Source organism: Narcine bancroftii, chromosome 5 (genome assembly GCF_036971445.1).
Source record: "Narcine bancroftii isolate sNarBan1 chromosome 5, sNarBan1.hap1, whole genome shotgun sequence".
NCBI lineage: Eukaryota > Metazoa > Chordata > Chondrichthyes > Torpediniformes > Narcinidae > Narcine > Narcine bancroftii.
In genome coordinates this window covers 93,719,953-93,738,523 of record NC_091473.1, presented here as the reverse complement: position 1 = coordinate 93,738,523, position 18,571 = coordinate 93,719,953, and the positions used below count along the sequence as shown (strand labels likewise).

General features: G+C 40.0%; 1 protein-coding gene across 1 annotated transcript in view; it reads left to right on the top strand.

The window, feature by feature from the left end:
• The window catches only part of dnai4 (dynein axonemal intermediate chain 4), a 190,416-nt gene extending 171,845 nt beyond the window's left edge, over nucleotides 1-18,571 (top strand). The window contains exon 19 of the mRNA XM_069938375.1: nucleotides 18,405-18,571. Coding sequence (XP_069794476.1) covers nucleotides 18,405-18,413 — 9 coding nt within the window. The 3' untranslated portion in view covers nucleotides 18,414-18,571. The remainder of the gene's footprint in view (nucleotides 1-18,404) is intronic.

The following is an 18,571-nucleotide window of genomic DNA, read 5'->3' as shown; positions in this document are numbered from 1 at the left end:
TATAAATATTAATGGAATACATAATCAAATTAAATGAAAAAGGCTATTACATTTCCTGAAAAAAGAAAATATAGACATAGCATTTGTGTAGGAAACGCATCTAACTGAAGTAGACATAATAAATGAAGGAGAGACTTGGTAGGGCACGTAGTGGCAGCATCATATAATTCAAAAGCCAGAGATGTAGCTATATTAATAAATAAAAATGTACCAATCAAAATAGAGGAGGAAATAATAGATCCAGCAGGGAGGTATGTAATGATAAAGTGTCAGATATATTCAGAATTCTGGAATTTGATCAATATATATGCACCTAATGAAGAGGATCAAAAGTTTATGCAAGATATTTTTTTAAGATTGTAGATACAAAGGGGAATATATTGATAGGAGGGGATTTTAACCTTAATTTGGACCCAATGTTGGATAAAACTGGACAAAAGACTAGCAAAAAGAATAAAGTGACCACATTTATGGTTAAATCAATGCAGGAAATGAAACTTATGGATATATGGAGGAGGCAGCACCCAAAGGAGAAGGATTACTTATATTATTTGAATAGCCATAAAACATACTCAAAGATTGATATGTTTTTGTTGTTGGTCCATATTCAAGGGAGAGTTAGAAAAACTGAATATAAAGCTAGATTGCTATCTGATCACTCACCCCTGTTATTAGCAGTAGAACTGGAGGACATCCCACCAAGAACATAGAGATGGAGTTTAAACTCCATGCTACTTAAAAGACAAGAATTTAGAGAATTTATTAAATGCCAAATTAAAATGTACTTTGAAATAAATACGGAATCAGTGAAAGACAAATTTATATTATGGAATGCAATGAAAGCCTTCATTAGAGGGCAGATAATAAGTTATGTAACTAAGATGAAAAAGGACTACAATCGGGAAATAGACAGTTGGAAAGTGAGATAGTAAGAATAGAAAAAGAATTAGCAACAAGGGAAGATATAACAAAAATAAGAGAATTGGCCGACTAAAAAATAAAATATGAAACATTAACAGTGTATAAGGTGGAGAAGAACATAATGAAAATAAAGCAAAAGTATTATGAGCTAGAAGAAAAACACACACAAAATATTAGTCTGGCAACTTAAAACAGAACAAGCTAAAAGAACGGTATTGGCATCAAGGAAAAAGGACAAACAAATTACATATAATCCAATGGAGATTAATGAGAACTTTATGGAATTTTATGAACAATTATAACGAACTGAGAACGAGGGGAAAGATGATAAAATAAAAGAGTTTTTAGCTAAAATTGAACTGCCGAAATTGCAAGAATAGGAGCAAAACAAGCTGATAAAATCACTTGAAATAGAGGAAATACAGGATATATTTTAAAAAACTGCCAAACAATAAAATGCCTGGAGAGGATGGATTCCCAATAGAATTCTATAAAACATTTAAAGAGTTATTAATTCCTCCTCTCCTGGAAGTAATGAACCAGATAGAAGAAACACAAAACTTGCCAGATTCATGTAAGACAGCAATAATTACAGTAATACCAAAGACGGGGAAGGATCCACTAACACCAGTATCATATAGACCAATATCTCTACTTAATTCAGATTATAAGATAATAGCAAAATTATTAGCAAACAGATTGGCTGACTGTGTACCAAAAATAGTAAAACAAGATCAAACTGGATTTATTAAGAAAAGACGAACAGCAGATAATGTCTGTAAATTTATTAATTTAATTCATGCAGTTCAAGGAAATAAGATGCCAACAGTGGTTGTTACTTTAGATGCAGAAAAAGCCTTTGACAGGATAGAATGGAATTATTTATTCAAAGTATTACAGAGGTTCAACCTACCAGAAAAATATATTAATTGGATTAAAGCATTATATAATGGACCATTGGCGAAGGTGACAGTAAATGGATATATATCAAACCAATTTAAATTAAGTAGTCAACTAGGCAGGGATGTCCACTATTTCCTTCACTGTTCACTTTAGCAATAGAACCATTGGCAGAATTGATAAGAACAGAAAATAAAATAAAAAGGATTAAAAAAAGGAGTAAAAAAACAGTTTATTTGCAGATGACATCATAGTATACTTAACAGAACCAGAAATACCAATAAAAGAACTACATAAGAAATTAAAGGAATATGCAGAAACATCAGGGTACAAGATCAACGCAAATAAAAGTGAAGCAATGCCAATGAATAATGCGGATTATACAGAATTTAAAAAATTATCACCATTTAAATGGCAAACACAAGCAATCCGATACCTAGGTATTAGATTAGATAATAATTTAAGCCCACTGTACAAATTATCAGCCATTAATGAAGAAATTACAGGATGATTTAGAATATTGGAAACAATTGACACTAACATTGATAGGGAGGGTAAATTGCATTAAAATGAATGTCTTCCCAAGGATACAATACTTATTTCAATTGTTACCTATTCCTTTAACAGACAAATTCTTAAATGAACTAAAGAGAATAATAAAGAAATTCTTATGGAAAGGGAGGAAACCGAGGATAGCATTAGATAAATTAACAGAATGGTACAAATAAGGTGGTTTCGAGCTACCGAACTTTAAAAATTATTTTCTTTGGCTTGGTTTCGCGGACGAAGATTTATGGAGGGCTAATGTCCACGTCAGCTGCAGGCTTGTTTGTGGCTGACAAGTCCGATGTGGGACAGGCAGACATGGTTGCAGCGGTTGCATGGCAAAATTGGTTGGTTGGGGTTGGGCGTTGGGTTTTTCCTCCTTTGCCTTTTGTCAGTGAGGTGGGCTCTGCAGTCTTCTTCAAAGGAGGTTGCTGCCCGCCAAACTGTGAGGCGCCAAGATGCACGGTTTGAGGCGATATGAGCCCACTGGTGGTGGTCAATGTGGCAGGCACCAAGAGATTTCTTTAGGCAGCCTTTGTACCTCTTCTTTGGTGCACCTCTGTCTCGGTGGCCAGTGGAGAGCTCGCCATATAACATGATCTTGGGAAGGCGATGGTCCTCCATTCTGGAGACATGACCTACCCAGCACAGTTGGATCTTCAGCATCGTGGATTCAATGCTGTCGGCCTCTGCCATCTCGAGTACTTCAATGTTGGTGATGAAGTTGCTCCAATGAATGTTGAGGATGGAGCGGAGACAACGCTGGTGGAAGCGTTCTAGGAGCCGTAAGTGATGCCGGTAGAGGACCCATGATTCGGAGCCGAACAGGAGTGTGGGTATGACAACGGCTCTGTATACGCTAATCTTTGTGAGGTTTTTCACTCGGTTGTTTTACCAGACTCTTTTGTGTAGTCTTCCAAAGGCGCTATTTGCCTTGGCGAGTCTATCTCGTTGTCGATCCTTATATCATAGAGCACCACAATTAAGGTATTTATCTTTTATCAGACAAGAGAAAAACCAGATTGGACTAAGATAGAGCTAGATAAAAAAGGGGAGAAGGTACCGGACGGAACATATACTTTATAAGTGGGATGAAAAGCTCGTGCAATATAAAAGCTCACCAGTACTGCATCATTTACTCAATATATGGAAGAAGATTCACTTAGAAAGGGGAAAAAAAAAACAAATTACCAACTACCAAAATTATTATTGATGCAAAATCAACTAATCCCTTTTGCAATAAATAACCTTTCCTTTAGAGAATGGGAGAGAAAAGGAATTAAAAGAATAGAAAATTGCTTTTTGGGAAATAATTTATTAACATTTGAACAAATGAAGTACAAATATGGAATAACTCATGGTACAATGTTTGTATACCATCAACTGAAAGCTTATTTAAAGGATAAATTGGGAAGCAGACTGAGATTACCAGAAGGAAGCAGCTTTGAATATGTGATTACAGAAACAATGATAATAAAAAGATTTATAATGACCATGTACATCAAGCTGCAAGAGAAGGAAAATGATGAAATAAGCTATAAGCCAAACAAAAGTGGGAAAGAAATTTAAACATAAAGATAAAAGGTGCATCCAATTGCAACTCATGAGCAACCGTGTTAGGAAGCTTGAGTTGCAATTGGATGAACTGAGGATCATAAGGGAAGCAGAGGCAGTGATAGAGAGGAGTTACAGGGAGACAGTCACCCCTAGAAGGAAGGAGTCAGGGAATTGGGTGACTGTGAGGAAAGGAGGGAGAGTGCCAGTACAGAGTACCCCTGTGGAAGTGCCCCTCAGCAACATGTATTTGGCATTGGATATTGCTGGGGGAAACAGCCTATCAGGGACGAGTCATGGGGGTCAGGTCTCTGGCACAGGGGCTGCCCTTGAGGTTCAGAAGGGAAGGAGGGATAAGAACAGGGTAATTGTGGTTGGGGACTCGCTTGTCAGAGGGACAGATAGGACGTTTCTTGGACAAGATCGGGGATCCAGGTTGGTCTGTTGCCTCCCTGGTGCTAGGGTCAGGGATGTCTCTGATCAAGTTCACAGAATTCTGCAAGGGGAAGGTGAGCAGGCAGAAGTCGTGGTCCATGTGGGGACCAATGACTTAGTTAGATGTGGGGATGAGGTTCTGAAACAGCAATACATAGAATTTAGCAGGAAGTTAAAAAACAGGACCTCTAAGGTAGTAATCTCTGGATTGCTGCCGGTGCCACGCGCAAGAGAGGATGTGGAGGATGAATGCGTGGCTAAAGAGCTGGTGCAGGGGGCAGGGGATAAGATTTTTGGATCATTGGGATCTCTTCTGGGGAAAGTCGGACCTGTACAAAAGGGACGGACTCCACTTGAACAGGAGGGGAAACCAATATCCTGGCAAGCTGATTTGGTAGAGCTGTGGGGGAGAGTTTAAACTAGTTTGGCAGGGGGGTGGGGAGCAGAGTTTGCGAGCAGTGTCCAGGGTGCATGGCCACCTAGTTAAGAATGATAAAGATAACAAAGGAAGGATGGAGGTTAAGGTAAAAGGTAGAAAAGGGAATATATGTGAGGGTCATTCTCTGAAATGCATGTACTTTAATGCAAGAAGCATAGTGAACAAGGTAGACGAGTTTAGAGCATGGATTGGCACTTGGAATCATGATGTTGTGGTAATTAGTGAGACCTGGTTACAGGAGGGACAGGACTGGCAACTAAATATTCAAGAATACAAATGTTTCAGATGTAATAGAACAGGGGGCTAAAAAAAAGAGGGAGGAGTTGCTCTGCTTGTTAAGGAGGACATTTCTGCCGTGAGGTGGCAGGATGGTTTGGAGGGATCGTCCAGTGAGGCTGTTTGGGTGGAATTGAGGGATGGAGGAGGCATGAGGGCACTAATAGGAGTGTATTATAGACCACCAAATGGGCCAAGAAAATTGGAAGAACAAATTTGTAAGGAGATAGCATATATGTGTAATAAACATAAGGCAGTGATCATGGGAGATTTTAACTTCCCTCACATTGATTGGGATACCCATACAGTAAGAGGGCTGGATGGGCTAGAGTTTGTCAAATGTGTACAAGATAGTTTTCTTAATCAATACGTAGAGGAACCAACTCGGGACGGTGTAATACTGGATCTCCTGTTAGGGAACGAGATAGGTCAGGTGTCTGAGGTTAATGTTGGAGAACAAATTGGGTCTAGTGATCACAACTCTATTAGTTTTAGGGTAGTTTTAGGGAAGAGCAAAGAAGGGCCTAAAGTTGAGGTTCTGGACTGGAGAAAAGCAAATTTCGAAGGAATAAGAATGGATTTGGGAGTATTGAGTGGGACATGATTTTTTTCAGGAAAGGATGTAAATGAAAAATGGAGAATATTCAAAGAAGAAATTTTGAGAGTACAGAGTAGATATGACCCATTGAGGATCAAAGGAAAGGCTGGAAGTCATAGGGAGCCTTGGTTTTCGAGGAATATTAGAAATTTGGTTAAGAGAAAGAGGGAGGTGTACAAAGGTATAAACAGCAGGGTGCTGAGAAATTGAAAGAGGACTACAAGGAATGTAGAAAAAAATCTTAAGAAAGAATTTAGAAAGGCCAAAAAGAGGCACGAAGAGGCTTTGGCAGGCAGAGTAAGAATAAATCCAAAGGGTTTCTATCGGTAGATTAAAAGTAAAAGATTAGTGAAGGATAGAATTCGACCCCTTGTAGATAGGGAGGGTAGGCTCTGTGAGAAGTCAGAGGAGATGGGGGAAATTTTAAATGATTTCTTTTCCTCGGTATTTACTAGGGAAAAAAAAATATTGTACCAGTTGAAGTAAAGAAAAATAGTGGGGAGGTCATGAATCATATAAGGATAACCGAGGAGTTAGTGATGGCTGTGTTAAAAAAGATAAAAGTGGACAAATCTCTGGGTCCGGACAAAGTATTCCCAAGGACACTCAGGGAGACACTGTACAGATAGTGGGGCCATTAACAGAGATATTTAGGATGTCACTGGTCATGGGGGTAGTGCCAGAGGATTGGAGGGTAGCTCATATTGTTCTGCTGTTTAAGAAAGGGTCCAAATGTAAGCCTGGAAATTATAAACCTCTGAGTCTGACATCTGTGCTGGGTAAGTTGATGGAAAGTGTTCTGAGGGATGGCATTTACAAATATTTTGAAGAACAGACATTGATAGGTAGTAGTCAGCATGGTTTTGTCAGGGGTAGATCATGCTTAACAAGCCTTATGGAGTTTTTTGAGGGGGTTACAAAAAAAGATTGATGAAGGGAAGGCTGTGGATGTTGTTTATTTAGACTTTAGTAAAGCTTTTGACAAAGTTCCCCACAGGAAGTTAGGAAAAAAGGTGAAGGCATTAGGTATAAATAAGGAGGTAGTGAAATGGATTCAGCTATGGTCAGAGAGTAGTGGTAGAAAATTGTTTGTCAAATTGGAGGCCGGTGACTAATGGAGTTCCTCAGGGATTGGTCCTGGATCCACTATTGTTTGTTATATATATTAACGATCTGGAAGAAGGGGTGGTGAATTGGATAAGTAAGTTTGCAGATGATATTGTGGTATTGTGGACAGTGAGGAAGATTACCGTAGCTTAAAAAAGAGATATAGGAAAGCTAGAGGAGTGGGCTGAGAAATGGCTGATGGAATTTAATACAGATAAGTGTGAAGTGTTGCATTTTGAAAGGCAAATCTAAATAGGTCATATACATTGAATGGTAGACAATTGAGGAGTGCAGAGCAACAAAGGGATTTAGGAGTTATGGTAAATAGTACCCTCAATGTTGATACTCAGGTAGATAGAGTGGTGAAGAAGGTATTTGGAATGTTGGCCTTCATAAATCGGAGTATTGAATTCAAGAGTTGGGATGTTATGATGAAAATGTACAAAGCATTGGTGAGGCCAAATTTGGAATACTGTGTGCAGTTTTGGTCACCAAATTATAGGAAGGATATAAAAAAAATAGAGAGAGTGCAGAGAAGGTTCACGAGAATGTTGACAGGATGTCAGGGTTTGAGTTAAAGACAAAGGTTGAGCAGCCTGGGGCTTTTTTCTCTGGAGCGTAGAAGATTGAGGGGGGATTTGATGGAGGTGTTCAAGATTTTAAAAAGGACAGAGAGAGTCAACGTGGATAGGCTTTTTCAATTAAGAGTGAGTGATTTTCAAACCAGAGGCCATGGTTTGAGATTGAAGGGGGAAAATTATAAGGGGAACATGAGGGGAAATTTCTTCACGCAAAGGGTAGTTGGGATATGGAATAAGCTTCCGATGGTGGTGGTTGAAGCAGGAACGTTATTTACATTTAAGGAAAGGCTGGATAATTACATGGAGGGGAGAGGATTGGAGGAGTATGGACCAGGTGCTGGTCAGTGGGACTAGGAGGGTGGGGATTTGTTCTAGCATGGACTAGTAGGGCCAAACTGGCCTGTTCTGTGCTGTATATGGTTATATGGTTATAAAAAAATGAAATATGGGAAGAGTTATGCTCTGGAACTATGAAGAATATAATAAACACAAGGTATATATCAAACCCCCAAAAGTATTAAAAAATGGGATCCAACATTATCAGATAGATGTTTTCGCTGTAAGAAGGAAATGGAAACAGCAGTACATGCAATTTTGGCATGTGAGAAAGTGAAAAAGTTTTGGGAAGATCTAAATCAGGTATTAAATAAAATCACAAAAAGCAACATATCAAAAAATCCAGAGATCTTTCTTCTAAGTAATATAAGAAATAAAGAATTAGGCCTCAAACTGGATGAAGCACAAAAAAAGATTTATTATGATAGCCTTAGCTGTAGCAAAAAAATGTATAATGTCAACTTGGAAATCAGAAGAGAGCCTGAGAGTACAGCAATGGTACACGGAAATGAATAAATGTATTCCATTGGAAAAAATAACATACAATTTCAAAAATAAAGTCACATTATTTGAACAAATTTAGGAACCATACATGGAACATAACAGAGAGGGCTTGCCTCGGACCTCCACCCCCTAAAATGATAGAATGAGAAGAAGACAAAATGACTTAATCCAGTGTGTAAAAGTAGATGACACAATTTTCTTCTTTATTTTCATTGTGTGATGACATTGTTTAATGGTTTTATTGTATTGTATACTTTGAACGTTTAATGGGTTGGGGGGGGTGGGAAGGGGGAGGAAAGGTACGGGGGAAAAAGGGGAGAAAATGCCACCATGTACATTTAAGAGGGAAATGTTTGTATGTATTTTGATTGATATGGTTCACAGTGTGAAAATTTTAAAATAAACCATTGTGTATCTGTAGGTGGAGTATTTTCTTTCCATTTAATCAAAATTGTTTGTCGAGTTATCAGTGAAGCAAAAGATAAAATTCGGTTTTGAGTTGGATTCAGTAAAACATCATCATCTTGAAATGATCTGAATAGAGGAATTAAAGGGCAAGGTTTTAATTTAAACTTAAGAATCACCGATATTGTTTGAAAGATATCTTTCCAAAATTTTTCTAAACTAGGTCAAGTCCAGAACATGTTAACCAAAGAAGCATCACCAAATTTGCATTTGTCACATAGAGGATTTATATCTGAAAAAAATGAGACAATTTAACTTTGGACATATATACTCTATGGACCACTTTAAATTGCAACAGTTTCATTAACAAAAGGAGGTAGTATTAATCAGATTACAAATAGAGTCCCAAACCTCATCTGAGAATGAAAAATTCAACTCCTTCTCCCAGTCGTTCTTGATTTTAATTAACAAGGCTATTCTTAAATCATAAATTATTATAAATAAGAGATATTAAAGTTTTATGAAAAAGTTGTAAAAAAGTATATTAAGAATATTTGCCTTGGGAATTCACAGAAAGTCAGGAATCTGAGATTGAACAAAATGTCTAACTTGTAAATTTAAATTTTACCACCAGTTGTTCAAAAGAAGTAATATTACTCAGAATAAAAAGGTCTGTGCCAATCATTAAAGACAGTAATTTTGTAAGGAAGGTTGAAAAAGATGATTAGATATAATAGGGCTGGAAAGAGAAAAACTCTGAAATCCAAAATACCTCCTAAATTGTCCTCATATTCTCAAACTATGTCTAATTATCAGATTATCAGTTAATTTATATAGAGGATAAAAAAGACCACAAAATTGCCAACATAGTAAAATCAGTTCCATTTCTACCCATGAAGGGTGGTCAAGTACATTATTGAAGTGTAACAAAAGAAACAAATGACATATATTGACTTCCCAATAATAAAATCTAAAATTAGAAAATGCCAGTCCACAGTTCCTTATAGCTTTTTGAAGATGAGCTTTATTTAACCAGGGGCGTTTTCCTTGCCCTATGTAGGAAGATATAATCAAATCCAATGAGTCAAAACAAAAAGGATTTGGGAACGAAAATAGGTATAGATTGGAAAAGATACAAAAATGTAGGTAAAATGTTCATTTTAATAGAATTAATATGACCAATCATGAAAATAGATAAAGGTGACCATCTCAATAGCAATAATTTGACCTGATTGAATAAAATAGAAAAATTATCCTTAAAAAGATGTTTATAACTCTTAGAAATTGTAATACCAAGATAGGTAAATTGATCCTTCACAATCTTAAAAGGAAACTTAGAATATCTTGAAATAGAACCATTTAAAGGTAAAAGTTCATTTTTATGCAGATTCAACTTATACGCAGAAAATTGACTAATATGAAAAAGCAAAGCTAATATGCTTGGTAAAGAAACATCTGGATTCGATATAAAAAGCAAAAGTTCATTTGTTGTATTGGGAAGGGTTGTGGCTGTCATGTGACAGTACTGCCCCCTACCTAGTAAGAGGGCACACCAGCTGTCCCTTTATACTAATGGGCATGTTTACATTCGGGGTTGCCTGGGCTACAATTACAGATGGGACAGGCAAAGGGGAACCAGTTGTTGTTCCCCCTCCCTCTAAGATTAGGCACTTTCAAGCAGGGAAAACACCCGTCTGTAAAGGTGGAGGTTCTTCACCCTTATGCCTAAAGACATACTTTTCTGAATGCGCTGTGGCGGGCTCCGAGGCACCGATTCCAACCCTTCTCAGAAGGATAATTGGCGGAGCACAGCACACCGTCGCCTAACCTGAATGTACAGCGGCTGGTTGGAAGAGCTGATGACCCATCTCCCCACTCATCCCTCTTCCTCCATGAGCTCTTCAAGGCATGGGCGGCGGGAAGGAGCCATCAGGGCAGTGGGGGCTGGCGAGGCAGTGTGGGCCAGCGGGAGCCATCAGGGCAGCAGGGGCCTCTGGGGCAGTGGTAACCGGCAGGAGCCATCAGGGTTGAGGAAGTCATTGGGGCAGCGGGAGCCATCGAGAGCCTTCAGGGCAGCAGAAGCTGTTAGGGCAGAGGGGACCAGTGGAAACCATCGGGGCAACAGGACCCATTGGGGGCAGCAGCTGGAGGCTGTGAAAGCCTCACCAGGCCGTTTCAGACTTTGGGTGTGGCTCAAAATGCATTTTCCAGCTGCATGGGGGATTATGGGTAGAGGAGACTGCCATTGTTCTGCTGCGTATTTATGACGGGTAGTTCTACGGCACCATCAGATCCGCAGGGCTCTATGAATGCAACACTGGAGCAGCCTTTTAAGGCTGCTGTCTGAAAGCTAAGTTTTAAATTTTCAGTCTGCTCTTGTAGCCGGCTTCCAGGCAGAGGCCTGACATGAAATGACTTATTGTCTGTAGCCCACAGTACAGACCCTGCAACAAGAATGCTTTCTTTTCCATTCCTTTCCATTTCAACTCACATGAGGAATTTGCAGTTACTTGGAGCAAGAGGCAAGACAAATTCCACAGTCACACTCTTTGCCACAGTTTAATATGCTGCAATGTCCAGCCTATTCAACCTCTCCCAGAGGTGTCAGTAGTCCATTATACCATTGTTTTAGAGCCTCTTCACATGTTAATCTCCCTCAGGAAACGGGGCTGGCTCATTGATATTGAAAAGGTGCAGTGCCCCGGCCAGAATGTCCTGTTCCTGGGGATACCTGGTGCTCAGGCCAGATATTAGACTGCCAAGAATGAAACTTTGATTTTTGCCATCTCCTCAAATAAAAGACACCCAGAGCCTCGTGGATCTCCTAGGTTATTGGCGGCAGCACATATCCCACTTTAACATGCTCTTTAAACCACCCTATAGGGTCTCCCATAAGGAAGCCATATTCCTATTGGGGCCGGAATGATAGGCTGCTTTTGACACAGCAAAGCAAGCTGAATAAGAGCTGCCACTTGCCCCCTGTCAGGCAGTTATTCCTTTTAGATTACAGATTTTGGCTAGTGAGGCAGTCGCCAAATGGAATTTCTGGCAGAAGATCCAAGGGTGCAGAGCCCTGCTAGGCTTCTGGACAAAATCTCCACCTGGTGTCGCCGCTCGCTACAACCCATTCAGTACCGAGACATCGGTTAACACTTTCCTTAAGGTCACTTATGATTTAGCGAGCACCTGTACAGTGAGACTCAACTGACTACTGACCAACAAGACAGTTTTCCATTTATTATGCAAAAAAAGTCTCAGCAAGAGAACAGCTGTTGCTATGGAAAATTTATCACTGGAAATTCAATATCAAGCCTTTGTAATGGATTTTTTAAAAATGGCACCCTTAGTTGTGGTATTTACTATCCTCAACATTCATTGGAGCACTTTCATCCCTAACGTCGAAGTACTCGAGATGGCAGAGGTCGACAGCATCCAGTCCACGCTGCTGAAGATCCAGCTGCGCTGGGTGGGTCACGTCTCCAGAATGGAGGACCATCGCCTTCCCAAGATCGTGTTATATGGCGAGCTCTCCACTGGCCACCGTGACAGAGGTGCACCAAAGAAAAGGTACAAGGACTGCCTAAAGAAATCTCTTGGTGCCTGCCACATTGACCACCGCCAGTGGGCTGATATCGCCTCAAACCGTGCATCTTGGCGCCTCACAGTTTGGCGGGCAGCAACCTCCTTTGAAGAAGACCACAGAGCTCACCTCACTGACAAAAGGCAAAGGAGGAAAAACCCAACACCCAACCCCAACCAACCAATTTTCCCTTGCAACCGCTGCAACCGTGTCTGCTTGTCCCGCATCGGACTTGTCAGCCACAAACGAGCCTGCAGCTGACGTGGACATTTACCCGCTCCATAAATCTTCGTCCGCGAAGCCAAGCCAAAGAAGAAAGAAGAAAGCACACTCAGAGAAGCTGAATATACAATTTACAGATACATAATCTCAGACTGCAGATGCAAAGTTACAGTTTGTAAGTTGACTGGCATTAATCAGATGATGGTAGGAAACATTGTATATATATTTTTTCACTATCACCCCAGAACTCCCATTAACAGACAAGACAAGCACCTTATGGGGTGGGGGCTGTGGGAACCTTTATTTAAAAAATACTAAATTGGTTAACTTTCCATACTGACTCCTCCTGGCTATCATTGCAGGGATCCAACACAGGCACTTGGGGCACCTGTTGAAAGGGAATGTGAGGGGGAATAACTTCCTGGTGTCAAAAGTCAGCCCAGAAAAACAGGTGCCCCAGATACATACTGGATGTATACCTGCCAGCCTGCTCCATGCCTCACCATGGCATAGCATGGTGACAGGCATCTGGGCTCTGTGTGCAGGGAGCACCCAAGTGTGAGGCCAAGGCGTGGGAGCCAAGAGAGGGAGGTCTCTGGCATCTTATGGATGACCTTGCACTGCCTGCTTGCAGACATTGGTGGTAAGGGTGCTCACATTTGCCAGCTAAGCCAGAGAAACCACCAGGCATATGAGTCAGTGACCAAACAAATTCCTTTTTCTACCCTTCCTTCTGACACTGGGGAGCAGCTCCCTGCCCATTGGTAACACAATGACCCTGTTTGGTTGGGATTGGGGGGTTGGTGAAGTGTTGTCATTGAAATTGACTATGTGCCTTGTCCTGCATTCAGAAGGCATTACTGTATATATTGACCCACTTGATTAGTTATTTTTTTTAAAACATGTCTTTTTGTTTTGACTTCAACATGATTATCCAACTGCACGAAAACCAACAAGGTCGGGTCAGATACAGCAATGAGCTCTCTGAACCCTTCTCCATTAACAATGGCGTGAAGCAAGGCTGTGTTCTCGCACCAACCCTCTTTTCAATCTTCTTCAGCATGATGCTGAACCAAGCCATGAAAGACCCCAACAATGAAGACGCTGTTTACATCCGGTACCGCACGGATGGCAGTCTCTTCAATCTGAGGCGCCTGCAAGCTCACACCAAGACACAAGAGAAACTTGTCCGTGAACTACTCTTTGCAGATGATGCCGCTTTAGTTGCCCATTCAGAGCCAGCTCTTCAGCGCTTGACGTCCTGCTTTGCGGAAACTGCCAAAATGTTTGGCCTGGAAGTCAGCCTGAAGAAAACTGAGGTCCTCCATCAGCCAGCTCCCCACCATGACTACCAGCCCCCCCACATCTCCATCGGGCACACAAAACTCAAAACGCTCAACCAGTTTACCTATCTCGGCTGCACCATTTCATCAGATGCAAGGATCGACAATGAGATAGACAACAGACTCGCCAAGGCAAATAGCGCCTTTGGAAGACTACACAAAAGAGTCTGGAAAAACAACCAACTGAAAAACCTCACAAAGATAAGCGTACACAGAGTCGTTGTCATACCCACACTCCTGTTCGGCTCCGAATCATGGGTCCTCTACCGGCATCACCTACGGCTCCTAGAACGCTTCCACCAGCGTTGTCTCCGCTCCATCCTCAACATCCATTGGAGCGCTTTCATCCCTAACGTCGAAGTACTTGAGATGGCAGAAGTCGACAGCATCGAGTCCACGCTGCTGAAGATCCAGCTGCGCTGGATGGGTCACGTCTCCAGAATGGAGAACCATCGCCTTCCCAAGATCGTGTTATATGGCGAGCTCTCCACTGGCCACCGTGACAGAGGTGCACCAAAGAAAAGGTACAAGGACTGCCTAAAGAAATCTCTTGGTGCCTGCCACATTGACCACCGCCAGTGGGCTGATATCGCCTCAAACCGTGCATCTTGGCGCCTCACAGTTTGGCGGGCAGCAACCTCCTTTGAAGAAGACCGCAGAGCCTACCTCACTGACAAAAGGCAAAGGAGGAAAAACCCAACACCCAACCCCAACCAACCAATTTTCCCCTGCAGCCTCTGCAACCGTGTCTCCCTGTCCCGCATCGGACTTGTCAGCCACAAACGAGCCTGCAGCTGACATGGACTTTTACCCCCTCCATAAATCTTCGTCCGCGAAGCCAAGCCAAAGATATACATAGAGTTATTCATTGTCCCATGATTGGTGAATGGTGTGACCTCCAAGGGGTGGATTGTATTGGGAAGGGTTATGGCACTGTGCCCTACCTTGTCAGAGAACAAATCACCTGCCAATTAAGATTTGGTACAGCCCCACCCATTAATGCACACCTTGTCGTTGGCCCCATAAATTACCTGGACTGGACTCTACAGCTTACCTGAACTTGGCCTTGGGACATTGACTGTTGCAATTGGATTAATCCTCCTGGCACTGAGCCATTGGGCCCTGCTAACGACCTGGGCTTGTCCCTTCAGCACTATAAAGGAGCCATGTGTTCTTTTTCTTTCTCTTTGCCATCTTGGAACCACCCTGCTTCACTCCAGGCCTAGAAATGTGGAAGGGTGCTGTAGAAACTGTTGGGAAGATGTGCACTCTTAAAAGGGTTGGGAGCATTTAATTAATACCCCTTGTAGAATAGAGCCATGGCTGCACTGAGTCAAGGGGTGGTGGGGCATCGTATTGATTTTACCTTGATCATCCTGTGTGTGTGTGTGCGTGTGCGTGTGTGTCTGTGTGTGTGTGTGTGTGTGTGTGTGTGTATATGTGTGTGTGTGTGTGTGTATATGTGTGTGTGTGTGTGTGTATATGTGTGTGTGTGTGTGTGTGTGTGTGTGTGTGTGTGTGTGTGTGTGTGTGTGTGTGTGTGTGTGTATCAATTACCATTTCCCACACTTGCCTTCTGTAAATAAAATCCTTCCCTACCAAAACTGTGTTCAGAGTTCTTGCCTTTGAGATCTTCCAAACCTGTTTCCTCACTCATAACATCTGCATATAAGGAAACATAGGATACCATTCCTATGGATCCCTGTAAAATCTCTTCTTTCACAAAGACCAAATGCTAGAGATTCTAATAACGTGAAAAAGAAATGGACTTAAAGGACAACATTGACGAGTATCCCACTGAAAATTAAAAGGTTTTGATTGCTGTAAATGAGTAACAATTAAGGAAGTAGGACATAAATATAATAATTTAATCCATTTAATAAAATATGGTCCAAAATTAAATTTTTCCAAGGTGGCAAATAGATAATCCCATTCCACCCAATCAAATGCCTTCTCCATATTCAAAGAGAGAACACATTCAGGGACAGTGGGAGGTAAATATAAAACATTCAATAAATGGTGTATACTAAAATAAAAAATAATGGTTTTTAATAAAACTAGTTTGAGCTTCAGGAATGATTAATGGTAAAGTATTCTCCAATCTTTGGGCCAATATTTTTGACAAATTCTTCATGTCTACATTAGGTAAAGAAATATGTAAGTATATAAGAAGTACATTCAAATGGATCCTTCCCTTTTTTCAAAATAAGAGAAATACAAGCCTCATTTAAAGGACATAGTTTAACCTATAATTTTTTAGATTTATTTTCTTTGATTTTTTTGCCAGTTATTTGAGCCTGCCAGTTGCTTGAACTCCAGATAGTCAGGGGTTATACTGTACTACATTTGGTGAGTTTTATTTAACCTTTGGGGATTTACAAAGACAAATGATTTTTCATAATTATAGTATTGCTGCGAGGCTAGCAGTCTAAAGGAATAGAACTATGGAATGTTTAATAGTTATTTTAAATATTTACACCCACATGGAAGAAAATACAAGTTAAACAACGGAAATACATCTATATGTCTATCAAAAAGGCACATATTTAGAGATACAGGACTCAAACAGGCCCTTCTGGCCCAAGAGCCCACGCTGCCCAATTGCACCCATGTGATCAATCAAAACCTACTAATGCTACACATCATGGAACGTGTGAGGAAACCAGAGCACCTGGAGGAAACCCATGCAGTCATAGGAGTACAAACTCCCTACAGACAGCAATAAATTTATTGCCGCTGTAGTGGCAGTTGAGCTAATCACTATACTAATGGTACTACCTATAATTACAGCAATTTATCCAAAACTATTTCTTCAAGTCTAACAAGTGTATCCAATATTAAATATCTTAAATTGATTGCTTCAAGACTAGAAGGGCCGAAGGGCCTTTTCCTGTGCTACGGTTCTAAGAAGAATTTGTAACAGAGATATGAATTTTCAATAGGCTAAATGGGAAACTGATGAAAGTCTTAAAACAATATCACTTGCTCTTTTTCTATATAATGTTTTTAAATTCTTTTACCAATTGCCTGAAGGCAGACAATTTAATTTATATGGATCAGATAACAACAAAGACCAGTATAATACAATATACATACCTGGATAAAATGATTCTAAATGTGATAGGTTGTAAAATCTGAATACTCCTGCCTCCTTCTAATACCTTGGGTGAGATGAGTAGCTGCTCCTTTTCAGATTTACTTTCAATGACCAACACCATTGTGCTCTTTCATGCTCCAAAGGGCAAAGTCTAATGGCAGGGCATTCACAAGGCATTATTCAAAGGAGAGGCCAAATATTCATTTTTTGGAATATAATTGTTGCTGCCAAAGTAAACATTTATTGCCCATCCTTATTTGTTCTTGAAAAAGTTGATGGTGCAATATTGCCAATGGAAGAACTCATATTGTTGTCAAGAAAGAATTTCCAGGATTTAAACCTGACATTGATGAAGGAATGTTAGTATGTCTCATTAAGGAACAAATGTAATTTGGAGGGACTACAATAATATTTGTAAAATTTATACATCTTAATTCGCCATTGCTTTGCAATAACATTTGAGTTGCTTCAGATAAGTTTTGCTTCTGAATAAAAAATTTTAAATTTCAATTTTTTATTTATAGAGAGGTAAAACTCTTTGATAACAGAAATAAGGACTAATTAGGATATTAATAATTCCCGCAAGCAACCTTAATGTTATCTTAAAAATATTAAGGGTGACTACAGATGCATTCCTTTTGTATAATTCATGTTACTTTATTCAGCAATGACAGTTTATTTCTCTTGTTACATAAACAAAAGCCAATAGTTCTAAATTAATTACTGGGAAGCAATTACATTGAAAGAAATATCGGGTCCCTTTGCATGATGGATTGAAATATCCAGAATGTCATAACTACCAATTTAACAATCTTTAAATGACTAATATAGGAACACAAACTCTATGCAAAGGCATAGATAAAGAGTGTTTCACATTTCCAGTTTCTGTATTTTAGACTCTGAAATATGCATGACAAAAGACACAGAGATTATAATGTTAACTCTAATGGCACACAGAAGTGGCAATGAGTTTTAAAGATATTTACACTGATGTGAACAGGGCCATAATAGGCCTTCTAAAAATGCCGTAATGAAGTTTGCCAAGTAAGCTGCGGGTTCCAGCCCAAACAAGTAGATGAGGACATTTGGTGACTTGAAAAGAATTCAACAATGTGCTATTTTTCAAATTCACTGATGTACTGACATAAATGGATGAATTTGAGCCTTTGGCTAAGGATTGAGATTTCTGGACAGATGTCAGAGGAATAGTGAAAATGTTGGAAGAGGCAAGATTAAAAGGATGGATAGGGTCAGATAAAAAATGAAAATGAAGAAGAATTGGTCATTAGGAATTGGTTTCTTAGAGTAAAAACACAATGCTGAAGAAACTCAGCAGGTAGTGTCCTTTATATACCAAAGTTAAAAATATATAACTGAACTTTTGGCCTGGAGCCCTTCATCAAGGTATGGAAAAATGTCTGCAGGCATCTGAACAAAAGAGTAGGGGGACCTTTGCTCTATAAAGAACACTGCTTGACCTGCTGAGTATCTCCAAACTTGTGATTTTACTTCAACCACGGTGTCTGCAGATTTTCATTTTTTAACCTGTTGGTTTCTTAGATTTGTTGAAGTTGTCCATTCATGATTGTTGAAAGAATGAAAAGAATTTTTTCCTTGAGATGTCTGTTTACAACACACCAGGAGTGAACTGGGGAATTTCTTGGAATATCTGGCTTAGTCATTCATCAGAAACAAAGTTATTTAAAGGAACATGATGGATCAGGTAA